The following is a 14991-nucleotide window of genomic DNA, read 5'->3' on the forward strand; positions in this document are numbered from 1 at the left end:
GCCACACGCGTTTTTGTGCACACCCCAGGCACGGGTGAGCGTGTGCACCATTGCCATGCGAACCATATGGGCACACGGCAACACATGGAGGCATGGCCGAGCACACACACAGGTGCCTCCACACACTTACTTGTATACACACTTCCATGTGCGTGCAAACACGCTGGCAGCCCAGAGAGCTACGCATGTCCTGAGTGCATCTCCAGCAGGGTGGGCAGCAGGATGAGGGAGGGAGCTTTTCCTTGTCTGCTCTGCTCTGGTGAGATGCCCAGGAGTGCTGGCTCTAGCTCTGGGGTCTCCAGCACATGGAGGATGTGGTGGTGTTAGAGCAGGTCAGGGGGGGACCACAGAGATGCTCTGAGAGCTGATAACCATCTCCTGTGGAGACAGGCTGTGAGGTGTGGGGTTGTTCAACCTGGAGAAGGCTCCGGAAAGACCTTAAAGTAGCATTTCAGTATATCAAGGGGGCTCCAAAAGGAGAGTTTTTCACAGGGCTTATCAAGGCAGGACAAGGGGCAACAGTTTTAAAGTGACCTATGTTGTGTTTGAGTTAGACAGAAAGAGGAAATCCTTTTTCATGGAGGCACTGGTGAGGCACTGGCACAGGTTGCCCAGAGAAGCTGTGGCTAGCCCATCTCTGGATGTGTTTGGTGCCAGGCTGAAGCAACCTGGCATCCCTGGAAGATGTTCCTGCCCATGGCAGGGGGGGTTGGACAGAATGTCCTTCAAAGATCCCTCTCAACCCAAACCCCGCTGTGATTCTGTGGTGTGCATGCATGCAGATACTCCCACAGAGGTGTGATTGCATAGAACTTGCTCTGGCGTGTGTGTTGGAGCACACACACATGGATGCACACTGGGGGGGGGGGGGTGCTACCAAACAGCCCATGTCTAGAGAGAGAGGGTCTGACCTCACATTTCATCCCACAGTGTCCCATGGGCCCCTGTGCCCATCTCACCCCCTGCTGCTCTGGGCTCTCCATGGTGGCAGAGCCCCATTTCCCTTCCTTCCTGTTGGGCCATGCTGTCCCAGCCCAGGGCCGGGGAGGGCTCTCTTGTCCCTTCCCAATGCATGGCTTTCCCTTTTGAGCTGTAATGGACTGTGGGAGTGAAGGGAGTCTACCATGGGGTTTGTATGCTTCAGGATTCCCCATCTCCCACATGTGGCAGGGATCTCTCATTAAAGCATCACTACCTGCCATGTCCTCATCCTTCCCCAGCTCAGATGTATGGGATATCGTGGGACAGAGCTGGGATCTGTAAAATTAAGAGATCGTTGCAATGAGGAGACAGACACCAGGGCCAGGGGCCACCCCACCTTTGTGGGTTTTGTTTGCAACTCTGGGACACTTAGGACCCTGAATACTATGATGGGCCTGCTAGCCTGCATCTCCTCTGGGGTGTCACAGGGGGATCCCCAGGACACCCTATGCCATGGCCATATCCAGCACTGAGGGTCCCAGTACCCAGCAACCTGGCCATGCCACCATGCCTTGGGCTGACGGTCCTACCTGGCAGCATCTGGAGCTGCATGGAGGGGAAATGGGGTTCTGAATGGGTCATGGGGCACAGTTTCCTTGTGCCTGCAGTTATCGATATGCAAGGACTTGCACAAGTAGCCCTGTGAACTCACACACCTGTGCATGCATTCACCCACGTGTGCATCGGCTCACTTGCATGTACACACACACGTGCTCGCATTCACATCTGCACATCAGCCATAGGACAAGTTCCCTCCCCCGTGTGTGTGTTCACCTGCACGTGCAGTCACTCACCTCAAGTGCTTGTGAGCAGCAGCATGGGGCTGTGCCCTGCACACCTGCCCTCACACAAATGGCATGTGTTCCACTATGCGAACACGTGTGCTCACCGGCGTGCGCGTGCGCTCACATGCATGTGCACACGCGTACCTGTGCGCGCACGCGTTTGCTTGCGTGCGCTGACGCGCGCGTGCCCGTATCCGCCGCGCAGCCACATGCTCGCACCCCACACGCTTTCGGCCGCTCGCCGACGCGCTCCCCTGCGCGTGCACGTGTGTATCCCACTGTGCGCTCGCCCGTACTGACACTCGCCCCGTGCACTTGTGCTCCAACGCGCGGACCCACCGGAGCATCGCCGGCGTCCCGTCCCAACACCTGTGCACGCGCGCGCTGCCCTGCCCACTCCCGCGCGTGCCCGCGCACACCTGCGCGCCCCGCCCACGTGCACGCGCGCGCTCCGGCCGAGGACTGGCGCCTCCCAGCGGCCGCCGCCGCCCCGGAGCTCCCGCGGGGAACGGCCCGGGCACCCCCCTGCCGCACCGTGGGGAACCGCGGCACCTGCACGGCGACATCCCCCCGGGCACGGCCACGCCCTCCCCGGGGCTGCCCCGAAAGCTCCGGCAGCTATGCCCTGGCAGATTGCCAGGGGAAACGCTGTATCCACCGCCCAAGTTCTCTGAACCCCTACGTGCATCCCCGCGGAAGGGTCCAGGCACTGACCCGTGCCCCAGCTCAGCCTAAGAGCACCGGGTGCAGAAGACACCCTGCTCACAGCTGCACTTCAGGTGCCCCATCCCACAGGGGCATTCAGCTCCCAAGAGCTTGCCAAACCTTGGTTCATCCCAGCTGGAGCAATTACCCCCTCCCTGCTCTGATGCCACTTGTTGGGGCACAAGGACAAACCATGCAAGACACAGCTGGGACAGATGTGCAGCTCCTGCTGCTGCTTTACTGTTAGAGATACAATGGCATGCAGTAACATGCAGGCACTGGCAGCTCCTCCAGCACAGGGCCCTGTACAGAGCTGCTGAACTCCACCGTGAGAGCAGCATGGCCCACAGGAGGTGCAGTCTTTGGTCCTAACAATGATCCTGGGGGTTGGCTGAGATGGAGGGAATGTTGAGAACCCCACTCTTGTCAGGCACCATCCCACAGTACAGCCTGACAGATGTGGGGTGCAGTGTTTAACAGGCTAAGGGTAGTCCAGAGCAGGGGTAGCAACACAGGGGGCTGCTGCTGGAGCACACAGGCAGACATGGATGCTGCCTGAACCTTGGGCTGGGATGTCCAGCTATGGGGCCACCCCAAAGTACTGCAGCCCACCTGCCTCCACGAAACATTTACACCCCTGCCCCAAAGCTCCTGCTGGTTGCATTAAACCATTGTGCAAAATCGGTATGAAGGCACCTGCTCCTGCTATGGAGACAGGTAGACAGTGGCAGGGGTGACATCTAAGTGCTATTTGTGGCTGTTGCAGGACAAAGGAGGGGACAGCTACCCCATTTTGTCCTTAATGTGGTTCTTCCTCAATTAATCACTCCAGGTGTTGAGCTAGAAGCATCCAGCTGAGGGCTGGATGAAGCCCGGTTGTCTTCATGCCCACAGCATTGGTGACAGGGTAGCTACAGGCCTCAGTGTACTGTCCCAGAATCCCATGCCCTGGCATGGTACCATCCCAAGACACAGGTACACAGCACCTACTGGTACTCACCTTGGCCCCCTGTGGTCCCTCAGCCAGCAGGGAGTGGGTTAAGAACCCTCTGGCTGGGGCCATTGTTTCTGACACAATGGGGAGGAAGAGGATGCTGGGGCTGAAATTCCTTCAGCTCCCACCGGACAGATGGACAGAGTTGGACAAACAGACATGACAGAGGGTGAGCACAGTTTAACCCTTTCAGGTGCTGCATGAATATGCTCCGGGGTAGCTGGGGGGTGTTTAAGTCATGTACACCAGATACAAGACAGGCACTGGTGTCCAGGACAAGTTGGAGGGACCCTGTAGGCACAGAAATGCCCATGAGACTGGTGATAGCATCCATCCATCTGGTCTTGCTGAGCCACAGGCTACTGAGTGGCCAAGAGCCCATGACAACTCCGTGGCACAACAGCCCCTGTCAGCACCTGGACTGGCAACCCCTGCCCTGCTTGGTAAATCAGAAAAATAAATAAAAAGCAGGGGCTGGACAAATGGACAGACACAGGGAGAGCCCACAAGGGGTTGGATCCGCTTTGGCAGCAAGCTGGGATCACAGCCAGGATCCTGGACGGATGCTGGATAGGGGGCTAGCAGTCCTTGGAGGCCTGGCCAAGGCTCTCACGCAGGCACCTGAGCTGCTCCTGGCCCAGCTTGATCTTCTCTTCCAGCTCCCGCTGCTCAGCAATGAGGGCCGACTTCATCTTGACAAAGTGCTGGTAGTCCTGGAGGTGCTCGGCGGGCAGGTACCGCGCCACCATGGCACCCACTGCCTCCTCCCGCCGCCCCACGTGCTCCTTCAGCTCTTTGGCATCCTCCAGCTGTGCCACCAGCAGCCGCTGCTTCTCCCGCAGGGCCAGCTGTGGGCGAGACAGCTGGCATTGGCAGGGCATCCTGCAGCCTAGAACCTCATGGATGAGGGTCCCCTCCCCCAAGCCCACCTTGTCCTCAGCAGGGGCATGCGGCCCCAGGCTGCCCAGGGCAGTTTCCACCCGGGCCAGGCGCCCCGAGAGGGAGAGCAGGAGGTTGACCACCTTGTCCAGGTCACCCACGAAGAGGCGGTACTTGTCGAACTCCCCTGGGGTGCAGAGGGCTTGCAGGCGGGCAGCCACATCCTCACCCAGTGCCCCATTGGCGCTGATGTCCTCCTGCAGCCCCCGTTGTGCCTCCTGCAGCACCACCAGCTTGCGGCTCAGGCTGTCGATCAGCTGCAGCTGCCAGAGCAAAGGGGTCAGGGGTAACTGGGGCCACTCCCCATGGGATCAGGGGACTGGCACAGAGGTGTAGGGGTGCTGTGCTGGGGCCCACAATACACAAGACCCTTGCAGTACCCCTGGTTCCCATGAGCTACTGGCAATTCCCAGCCCCCATAAGGCTCTGTCAATGGAGTCTGCTCCATGTGTACTTAATGATGCCCCCAGTCCCTGTGGGCATCTGGAAATATCCCAGTCCCTGCAAGCATCCACAAGCGTCTGGTGAGACTCCCAGGTCCTGCAAGCACCCGACAATGCCCATGGTCCTTGCAGACATCTGGCGTATCCCAACCCCCTGTGAGTATATGGCAATGTTCCTGGTCCCAGCAAGCATCCAGCAATGACCCCTGTACCCCTGAGTGCCTGGTGATGTCCCCAGCTCCCAGAAGCAGCCAATGATGCCTCAGTCCCTGTGAGCATCTAGGAATGCCCCCAGTCTCCACGAACACCTGACCAGGGCAGTGGGGAACCATGAGAGAATTGTTCCCAGCAGCATCTGTACCTTCTTTTCCACCAGCTCACGGTCCACCTCCTCCTCCTCCTCCTCCTCCGAGCTCCCCTCCACTACCTCCGGCAGCGCCTTTACCTTGTTGAGTGGCTCAGCTTTGCCCACTGCAACACCACAGTGCACTGAGAAGGAACTGGAGCTGGCAGCACTCCTGGGAGGTGGCGAGATGGGCTCGAAACCTTGCCTGGGGAGACAGAGATACAGTGATGAATACTGTGGGTGTCAGCCTACCCCTGGCATGGGGTCCAGTGCCGTGCCAGCCCTACCTGTCCTGTGCCAGGGCCTCCAGGTGCCAGTCCTGCTGGAGACGCTTCCGCCAGGCCTGTTGCTCCCCTGTCACCAGCAGCTCACCCATCACCTCAGTGGCGGTGCCAGGGGAAGCCAAGGGGGCCAGGGCACTGGCCAGGGAATGGTCCCTGACAGCCACGTCCCACAGCCGTTCCTTGGAGTCCATGCAGCGGGACTGGGGCCAGCTGCCCTGGCAGCTCAGCCCTTCCACTGCCTCAGAACTGGGCTTGACTGCCTCGGGCAGGGCAGGGCCAGAGCCAAAATGGAGGGACAGGGAGCACTCACCCCCGCCATGGGGACTGGCACAGCCCTGCTCCTGGTTCTGGATGAGCCTTTGGGGCTGCTCCTCCATCTCCCAGGACTGCTTCATCTTTGTCCGCTTCTCCCCAGCTCCTGACACCCTGCCAACACCCACCCAGGGCATGTCAGCTCCCCTGCCCACCCATGGGGGCAGGGACACTCAAGGCTATGGCCATGCCAGGGAAAGGGGTCAGCGACACCCCTCAATGCAAAAGACCCCCACAGGGTGCTCCAAGGGGTGGATTAGGATGCTCTGATACAGGGTACAAGGGACCACAAAAACCCCCTCATGTGTCCCGGCTGTGCCCGCTTTCTCACTCCCAACCCCCCATGCTGTGGCACCACTTGCCTGCAAATCTCAGCGTTGGCAGCATCAGGCCCAGGAGTCCTGCGGAGTGATCTGGGTGGCTCAGGTCGGGGCCAGGCACCTGGTGGAGCAGGCGGACGAGCAGTGTGCCCCCAGGACTGGCCTTTCTGCTCCCCGGTGAGGCTCTGTGACCGCTCCCTCACTACCTTAGCAATGCTGTGGATTGGCACTGGGGCAGCAGAGAAGACAGAGCCATGCCCAGCACCATCTGGAGGGTGCTGGGATGCCCGGCGCTGCCTGTACTTCTCCCAGTTGGGTGGAGGTGGGCGGGGAGGTGGGGGGCCCTTCTTTTTGGGGATGCTGGGAGGGTCGAGCTTGGCACGAAAAAGGTCCTTCTGGTCACGGCCCCAGGGGCTGGAAGGTTCCAGGTTGAGGTGGCTCTCAGAGAAGGCTCTTCCCCGTAGTGGGCGGTGCAGCAGATCCGGGGGGCTCTCAGGGGCGTGAGCCAGGCGGTCACTATCCCACAAAAGGTCATGCGTGGATGTGGCCCGGTAGCAGGGTGGCCACTCTGGTTCGGTGCTCTCAAGGCAGGTGTGGAATGGGCCAAGCCTTGGGAAACCCAGTGGGTAGCTGGAGAGCTCACTAAGAAGAGAATGAGGTACCCGTCCTCCCGCACACAGTCACCCATCTGGCAGTTCAGGCCCATTTCATGCCCTGCCTCATTTACCCCAGTTAGTCATCCAGTCACACTGGTGGGAGAAACCCAGGCTCATCTGCCGGGCACAGCCCCCCCAAGATGGCCCCAGACCTTTAGGGAAGGGTAAGGATGGACCACCTTTGCTGTGGACACCTCCTCACACCCCCCTGTCCTGCGTGTCCCCTCCTGCCTCAAAGGGCACCACGCCAAGGATGGCCAAGGCAGTATGGGAAGCACTTTGTACATCCCCAATCAAAATCATAGCAGTCTCCACATGCCCCCGGTGGAGGTCCTCACTGAGTGGCACCTGGCATAGGCTCACCTGATGGACTGGCTGACTTTCCTGGTTATTGTAGGTGGTTCCCACTCATCCTGAGGAAATTCCTGTGTGTGGGGGAAGGCAGTGTGTAATGCCGTCCCCAGAACCTTTGTCCCATCCCCATTCAGGTGCAGAAGGCATGCAGGAGGTCTGCAGGGCTAATGGGGGGCACAGTACCCCACATCCCAACTCAGGGTCATGGTCCAGGGGTGCAAGGTAGTGTCAGTGCTGCTCCCCAGCACAGTCCCACAGGGCATTACTCACTGAGGCAAAAGCTCTCCTGGGGGGCCAGGCATCACTCTCCTCTCGCCCAGGATGGGGGGCTGGGCAGCAGCAGTCAGGGCAGCGCACCCAGGGCACAGGGTGACAGCGGCAGGTGCGGCCACGGGGCAGCGGTGGTGGGCACAGGTCCCCTCCACAGTAGCGGCAGGGCTCAGGGCGCACAGGAACCCCACAGGGGTAGGAGAAGCCCCGCCGGTAATCCAGGTCCCCTGGCCTCCCCAGCGGCTTGTAACAGTGGGGCTGCTCCTGGCAGCACTCGGCATAGGGGCCAGCAGAGCCAGGGCGGCTGGGTGAGGGGGGGCTGTAGGGCTGGTCCACAGAGAGGCGGCGCACATCGCGGTGCTCAGGGCCAGGGGGCTGGAAGGCACCGGGATCACCTGCTGGTGGCTTGCTGTAGCGGGGTGGTGCCAGTCGGCTGCTCTCCTCAAAGAACCGGCGGCGGTCAGCGAAGGGCAGCAGGACAGCTTCGTCACTGCTCCGTGGTGGGGAGCTGCGGGCTGCCGGGCCCTGGCCATAGCCCTCCAGTTCACTGGGGCTGGACGAGTGCTGCTGCTGCAGCTTGTTTTCCGGGGACCAGCACCAGCGGCCCCTGGCTGTTGGCACCACCCGCTCAGGGGACAGGGGCCCTTTGGGGGCTGGCACTGGGTCAGGGGTGGGAATACCCCGGTCTGCAGAGCGGCTGGTGCTCCTGCTGTCCTCACTCGGTGCGGGGCTGAGACACTCAGGCAGGGCAAGAGGCCGCTCTGCCAGTACACTGCCCTCGGGGGGCTCCTCAGTCTCCTCCACTGGCTCCTCACCAGGCAGAGGTGCCCCAGGGCCCCGGCTCTTCTGCAGCTGGGCCTTGCGCCGCTGGATCTCATTGCGCAGGCTGGTGGCAAAGCGGTCGCTGCGGCGGCGCATCTGAGCAGAGCGGTGGGGAGGACCCCCAGCCCTCCGGCCCCCTCCCCGGCTCTCCTCCTCCACTGGCCCCTCAGTGCTGAGTGCTGGGCTGGTCCCCTGGCCATCCTGCCCGCAGGCTTGCTGCAGCTCAGGGCAGCAGCGGCAGGGCGGTGGGCAGCAGCAAGGCTCTGAGCAGTGCGGGGGGTCCTGGGCGGCCCCTGTGGCTCCCCCCTGGCTGCCCTCAGGATGCAGTGGGGACAAGGTCCAGCATTGCCCACTGGGGGCTGGCGAGGCTCGCCCGCTGTTGGTGCCCAGTTGGAGGGAGCGGAGCTGGGAAGCCAACAGTTGTTCGGGAGCACTGTGACGATGCGACATGAGGCCCTTGAGAGGAGACAGCAATGGGTTGTCACCTGCTGTCATGGCATCAGGCACTCGGTGCCTGCTGTCAGCCAGGTATGGCTGGTTGTCAGACTCCATGCTCTCCCCCAGGAGCGGCTCAGCTGGGTGTCGGTCCGGGTGGGAGCTCAGCACGCAATACTGGTCAGCAGAGGGACGGTCCTTCATGGGGTATGGTGCCGATGTCCTCCTGCCCACTACTTCCGCCTCCCCATCCCGCTGGCAGAGGAAGGTGTCAGAGATCCACCGGCCCTTGGCATGCAGCATGTCCGCTGACACTGATGCCTGGCGCCTGTCCCCTCTGCCAGCCGGGGCTGCCCGCAGGCTGTCCCTCCTGACGGGGGGCTGAGGGGGCACAGGTGCCCGCCAGGCCTCAGGGTGCCAGCTGGCAGTTGGCTCAGCTCCTGTGCTCAGGTAGCGCCTGTCAGGGGCTTTGCAGGGGCCTTGGAGGCTGGAGTCAATGGACACGGCCTCTTCAGGACGGAGAGAGAGGGCGCAGTCAGAGGCGATGGAGCTGGCAGAGAAGGAGCTGTAGGCCGAGTCCCGCTTGCTGTGGTACATGCCCTGGTCAACGGGTGAGGGGTCTCCTTCATAGTAGGCCTGGCTGGGATGGTCCAGGCTCTCCATGCTCCCGATGGAGCTGCTCCGGTCAGTGCTGCAGTGCCAGGACAGTGGGTTCCACTGCAGCGACAGCTTTCTGCTGCCTGGCCCCATGCCAGCATTACAGGCACTTGCTCCCCATCCAGCTTCACAGAGATCCCATGGAGCCCACCCCCACACATACACCCTCCCTGCGACAACAGAGCGCAGGGCACCACTGCCCCAGCCTTCCCTTCACCCCCAGGCTGGGGCCACCACCAAGGCTGCCTGGCACTGGCAAGGGGAGCAGGCATAGGGAACACAGGGTGTGTGTGACTCCAGCCACCCAAGACCTCCCAGCTCTGGCAGTGGGGGCAGTGGGACTAAGCAGCTCCTGGCTGTCTCCAGCAGAGCCACCGCCCCTTCCTGCCGGGAGCAGGGAGTAAACAGAGAGGGGAAAGGGTAGTGCAGGACGAGGAGGGATGCCTGAAAGTAGTGTATGCAAACATCTACACCACCCCCAGTGCCACAACCCAAGAGGATGTCCCATCTGCCCCCTCCCCATGTGCAGTCTCATAAGTGCCCCCAAGGTCTCACCTGACATCACACCCCGATGGCCACGAGAGGCTGAAGGCATCAGCCGGGCAGTGCATGGTGGGGACGTCTGGGCGGCTTTCGGCAAGTTTGGCCACGTGCCAGGAATGGGGCCGGAGAACGGGCACGCTCCTCCTGCCAAGAGCAACAGCGGGAAAGGACAAGAATGGGGAGGAAGCCAGGCCAAGGAACCGGGGCTGAAGTCACTTCCTACGGGGCTTCCTGTCCCCCCCAGGCCAGTGCCCGCCCAAAGGGGATGGAAGCGAGGAGGGTCCAGCCCTGCAAGCACCCAGCACTGGGCAAGGGGATCCCACAGCTCACCCAGGTGGCCAAGGCTCCCCAGACTGCAGCATTCCTGTTACCGTATCAACAGGGGACCGAGGACATTGCCCCCGCACAGCCCATAGGCAAAGCCCTGAGTAGGGCAAGTGTCCCTGTTGGGACTGGACTGGCTCCACCAAGGGACACTGGGGCCATGTCAGTCTCTACCACAAGCCTGACCTTCCCCCTTGTTCCTTTGTCCCACAGCATCTGCCGCAAGCACCAGCCACATCATGTCTCCGGGAAGGGTCCTGTGCTGGTCCCTGTCCCACCCCTCACAGTATCTATAGGACTCTCCAGTCCCCCCAGCACATGCCACTGCACAGACATGGTCAGAAGCCACCTCCTGTACCTCCCAGCTGCCCAGTGCTGCCACAGCATCTACTGACTGGACGAGACTAGGTCAGTCAAGACTGTGAGGTCAGCACAGGGACTTTCCAGAACCCCCAAACTCACCATGGATGATGCTGAGCCCCAGCACAGTCCCATGGGACCCCTGCCCCTTGGGCAGTGCCCTTGCGCCGTCCCTGCCCCTGAGTGCTGCTGGAGCTGGAGTCGGTCAGGATGCAGCCAGAGAATGGATGCAATTGCAGGGGTTGGGGGGGGAAGGGACTGCAAGGCCCAGCCCTGCCTCTCCTTCCTTTCCCAGGCAAGCAGGCAGGCAGGAGGCAGGCAGGCAGGAAGGGAGAGGAGCGGCCACACTTGAGGATACCGCCCAGCGAGGGGGTGGCGAGCCCAACACACTGCCCTGGCTCTGCTGGCTGGGGAACCCCCACTCAGCGGGAGTGCTGACAGCAGCTGCTCCCCACCCCGTCCCAGCGAGGGACACCTCCAAGCTGGAGATAAGGGCACCTCCAGGTTCCTGCCAGTCACCCAGGCAGGTAAAGCCCCACTGGCCCTCCCTGTGTCCCCTCCACAGCACCGCCAACCTGCGAACGACCATCTTCAGAGTGCGGTAGGAGCCCTTGATGAGGATCAGGGCCTCCTGGCGGGATCCGTACAGCGGCGTCCCACTGATGTTCACCAGCTCATCACCTGGCTGCAGCCGGCGGGATAGTGCAGCCTTGCCCCCATCCTCCACCTGGGTGACAAAGAGAAGCATCAAGGGGGGGGCACAGCCCCCAGAATACCCCAGGGGATGTTCCAAGGCCACTACGTGTCAGGGGGAAAAGAGGCTTCAGAGAAGGTGCTGAGCCCCAGGCACCACAGAGGGATCTGCGGGGCCAGGCTCTCCCCCTTCTCTGGTCACATGAATTTCTGAGCAAGGGCATTAGGGAGAGGGGAGAAAGAAAAATGTCCCATCCCAGCAGATTCCCCCGCAGGCACAGGCAGCACAAGGGCCCTTTGTCCGGAGTGGATGCCAGCCCCTTGCTGCTGCTTCCAACCCCACACGGAGCCCATCTGGGCACCCTTGGTGATTTCAATGCCCAAAGGATGCCATCCCACTCTATATGCCCATAGGAGACAACAGTAGGGGAAGTGCTGAGCCCTGGCACATGCCTACCCTCCCTGACACCCATGGCCAAAATGAACCTGGCACCCTGTATTGCTGTGCTTAGAGGAAGTAAGGCCATGGTGCTGCCAGCACATGAGACTCTGGCCCATGCCCTCTGCCCTAGCCAGTAGGTGCAATCCTGGCAGCCCTGGAACAAGCGGTGCCCAGCTGGGCCACACATGCCGGCACTGATCTCTGCCCATCCGGCCACTGCAATGGCCAGGGATCACCAAGTCTACACCACAGGGCTGGCAAGTGACTGGAGCTGCTACTGCGTGATGGCAGTACCACAGGGCATGCAGGTGCATGGGGCAGGATCTGGGGTGCCCCATGCCCAGCATGGATGTGGCAAGACCCTATAGCTACCTTCAGGGCAGAGCTAACCTGGTCCCATGCTGGGGCTCCTGCACCCACCCTGCCCATGGGCTCTTCATCCTGCCCAGTTGCTCCCAGGCCTGGCCAAGGAATGAGTTCTGCTCACTATGCCTGCAGGGTCAGCCTGGGCAGCAGCCAGACCCCAGTGCCAGGGAGCACACATGGCTCCCTAGCAGGTCAGTCATTGTGCATGTACCACTGGCCACCACTTTCCAGCCCTAATGTTGGGCAGGGTTCAGGGGGCATTCCATTACCCCTGGACAAAATGTCACCTTAGGACAGAGTAAGCCAGGGGCAGCCAAGCCTCCCGCCCAGTGCACCTCTACCCCATGGCCCTGTCTGGCACAGCTGTGCCCAGAACCGACAGTTCTCCCATTTTTTTTCAGGGACCTTAGGACTGGAATGCCATGCCCAGGCTGGGCACAGCAGGCTGCTGTGCAGGCAGGCTGCCCTCCTACCCATATGTCAGCCATGGGGCTGCCTTCCTGGCAGGGGACCCTGACTGCCCGTGAGGGCTCCCAGTCCTACCATGCAGTCGGTGGAGCACCTGGGTTTACCCCCTGCCATGCTGCTGCCCACCACGGGGCACCAGCAGAGCATGCAAGGGAGGCTGCACCTTCACCTCAGTCCTCTGTCCAGCCACATGCCCACCCAGCCCTGCCTGCCACGGCCATGGAGATGTGTCAGAGCTGAAAGGTGTCTCCACTGCTGCAGAATACCGCCAGGTCTGCAACCGTGTCTGGGCCATCACACGCACCAGGACAGACAGGCTCAGTCCTGGCATCACTCACCAGGAGCTAAATCTGGCACAAACAGCCCCTTGTTCTGCCTTTGCCACCAGTGAACTCAGCAGCCAAACCCCACTGCCAGTGGCAGCCAAACCCTCGCTGCCTGCTGCCCTGCCTGGCTGGGCTAGCCCAGGACACTTCCCCAGCACCATCCCTGGAGTTCACTCTGGGTCCTAATAGCGGGCACCAGATGGCTCACGGGAATGTCTGCTTGTCTCAGGAGAAACTTGTCATAGGAGTCACAACCAGAACAGTGCCAGAGCTGTGTCCACCCTGCCCCACACCAACCTCCGTCCTTGCCCCTGACGTGCCCGGGGAAGCCTGTGCCAGAGGGCTTTCGTAACCGCATGGAAGGCTTAAGAGCGCGTGTGAGCACCGCCGTGAGACTGCCACAGGAAGGGATCCCGCCCGGAGTGGGCTCAGAGGCCAAACTCCGCCACCGCGAGCGGGGACGCCCTTCCCCTTTCCGGCCCGTGCCCCTCGCGCCGCCCCCTCCCCGCACACACCTCGGCCGGCCGCAGCGGCGGAGCAGCGGCCCCGGGGGACCCTTCCCTGAATGCACAGAGCGCTGGAACAAGCCCCTTTTGTCTGCCGAGCACACGCGGTGGCGGCGTGTCCGTGGGAGCGCGGAGGCTGACACCCCGTGGCCCGCAAGCCAACCCCTTCTCAAAAGTGGTGAGGAACATCCCCGGGCCCTGCGGCAATCGGCGGACGCAGGGGACCCACCACCCCGAAGACCGGCAGCGAGTCGGGACGCGAGCAGTTACTCCCTCGGCGCCCGGCTCCCCGCCCGCCGGCGGTGCCACCTCAGGGCGCACGGCTGGGACCGGAGCCACTTTTCCAGCTCCCCCAGCCAGACCGCGCTGCCCGCGTCCCGCCGAGGGCGTGGAACGGCCCGGGGGCGCAGTCAGCCCGGCTCGAGGCAGGGGCCGCCAGCCCCGGCCTGCCGCACCCCGGCTTAGCAGGAGGGTGACACCGGCGGGGGGCGGGCGGCCAAATCATCCAGCGACGGGGCCCCGGCTGGGCTCCGTGGAGGGGTGGCTATTGGAGTTCCCCTGACTGTTGCCCGGCTCCCTGCGGGTCTCCCCGCGAGTCTCCCAGCGGGGCGATGCGCTGGCGGGGGCCGCAGGAATCGATGACCCTCTGCGTTGCGAGACGCCGGGGCCGCAGGGGTCACCCTCAGCACTCGCACCGGGCTGCGGCCGGGCTCCGCTCGGCATCACACCCCGGCGCCAGCCCCGTCCCGGGCGCAGTCGTGGCCCTGCGTTCTAGGGGTGCTGGGGTATGACGGGACGGACTCTGGTTCCCCCACCGTGGCCCTAAACGACCCCGCAGAGCCAGGTGCCCGGGGCGCCCATGGGCGCGGCACTGACGGATGGGCACACAGGGGGCTGACCTCCCCCGGCTACGGCCCGTGGGACGGGACCGGGAAAGACGTGAGGGGGAATGTGGGGGCCGCCTTCGACGCCAGCCCAACGGATGTGCCAGAGGAATTTCCTCCTGCCGCCGGGCCCGGGCTGTCCCTCCGCCCCTCTCGCTCTCACTCTTCCCCGCGGCTCTAAGTGGAGGGTCGCGGGGATCGTGGGTGCGAGTGGCCGCCCCCGTCCCGCCGCGCCAGGACACGAGACCCCGCGGCCGGGGCTCCCCGCACCCCCGACGCCACCGCGCCCCGGGTGTCCTCCCAGCTCCCGCGCCCCGCCACCGGCGGGAGGCCCCTCGTGCGGGGATGCCGCGGAGCCCACGCGGGACTGTGCCGGCGGTGCCTACCTTGGAGACGATGAGGGGCTCGCCGTGCTCTAGCCCGCCGCGCAGCGTGAAGCCCCAGGGCGCGCCCCCCTGCAGCTGCACATGCACGTACTGGGGGGCGCCGGGCCGGCCCTCGGCCCGCTCCATGGCGGCTACAGCTACAGCCCCATCCCGGCCCGGCCCCGAGCTGTGGAGGAAATGACACCCCCGCCCGCCCGGGCTGAGCGGCGCGGGGCGAGTGCGGGGCGGGGCCGGCCCGCACCGGGACTGCTCCGCCGCCGCCAATGAGGCGCGGGGGGACGGCGGCGGCCGGCACGGCACGGCTCGGCACACAATGGCACGGCACCTTTCTACTCAGTAGCTTAGCATGCCATCCTTTAGCCCAGGGACCTGAAGGGAACCGCTTGGCTC

General features: G+C 63.1%; 1 protein-coding gene across 4 annotated transcripts; it reads right to left on the reverse strand.

Annotated features, from left to right (window-relative positions):
• Nucleotides 1-2678: 2678 nt before the first annotated feature.
• SHROOM4 (shroom family member 4) lies at nucleotides 2679-14755 on the reverse strand. Of its 4 annotated transcripts, none has more exons than XM_088062528.1 (10): nucleotides 14602-14755; nucleotides 11106-11257; nucleotides 9859-9990; nucleotides 7390-9337; nucleotides 7129-7190; nucleotides 6152-6718; nucleotides 5481-5903; nucleotides 5209-5398; nucleotides 4395-4667; nucleotides 2679-4313 (listed from the first exon to the last, which is right to left on the reverse strand). In XM_088062528.1, the coding sequence occupies exons 1-10, from the start codon at nucleotides 14725-14727 to the stop codon at nucleotides 4044-4046; spliced, it is 4143 nt and encodes a 1380-aa protein (XP_087918654.1). In that variant the 5' UTR covers nucleotides 14728-14755; the 3' UTR covers nucleotides 2679-4043. The 4 variants fall into 4 exon arrangements, with proteins under 4 accessions (XP_087918654.1, XP_087918653.1, XP_014112005.1 ...); XM_088062527.1 differs by having other exon boundaries at nucleotides 6152-6739; XM_014256530.2 differs by having other exon boundaries at nucleotides 6152-6751.
• Between the last annotated feature and the right edge of the window lie 236 nt (nucleotides 14756-14991).

Source organism: Pseudopodoces humilis, chromosome 15 (genome assembly GCF_049639895.1).
Source record: "Pseudopodoces humilis isolate 2021_Gansu_Grassland_sample_001 chromosome 15, ASM4963989v1, whole genome shotgun sequence".
Taxonomy (NCBI): Eukaryota; Metazoa; Chordata; class Aves; order Passeriformes; family Paridae; genus Pseudopodoces; species Pseudopodoces humilis.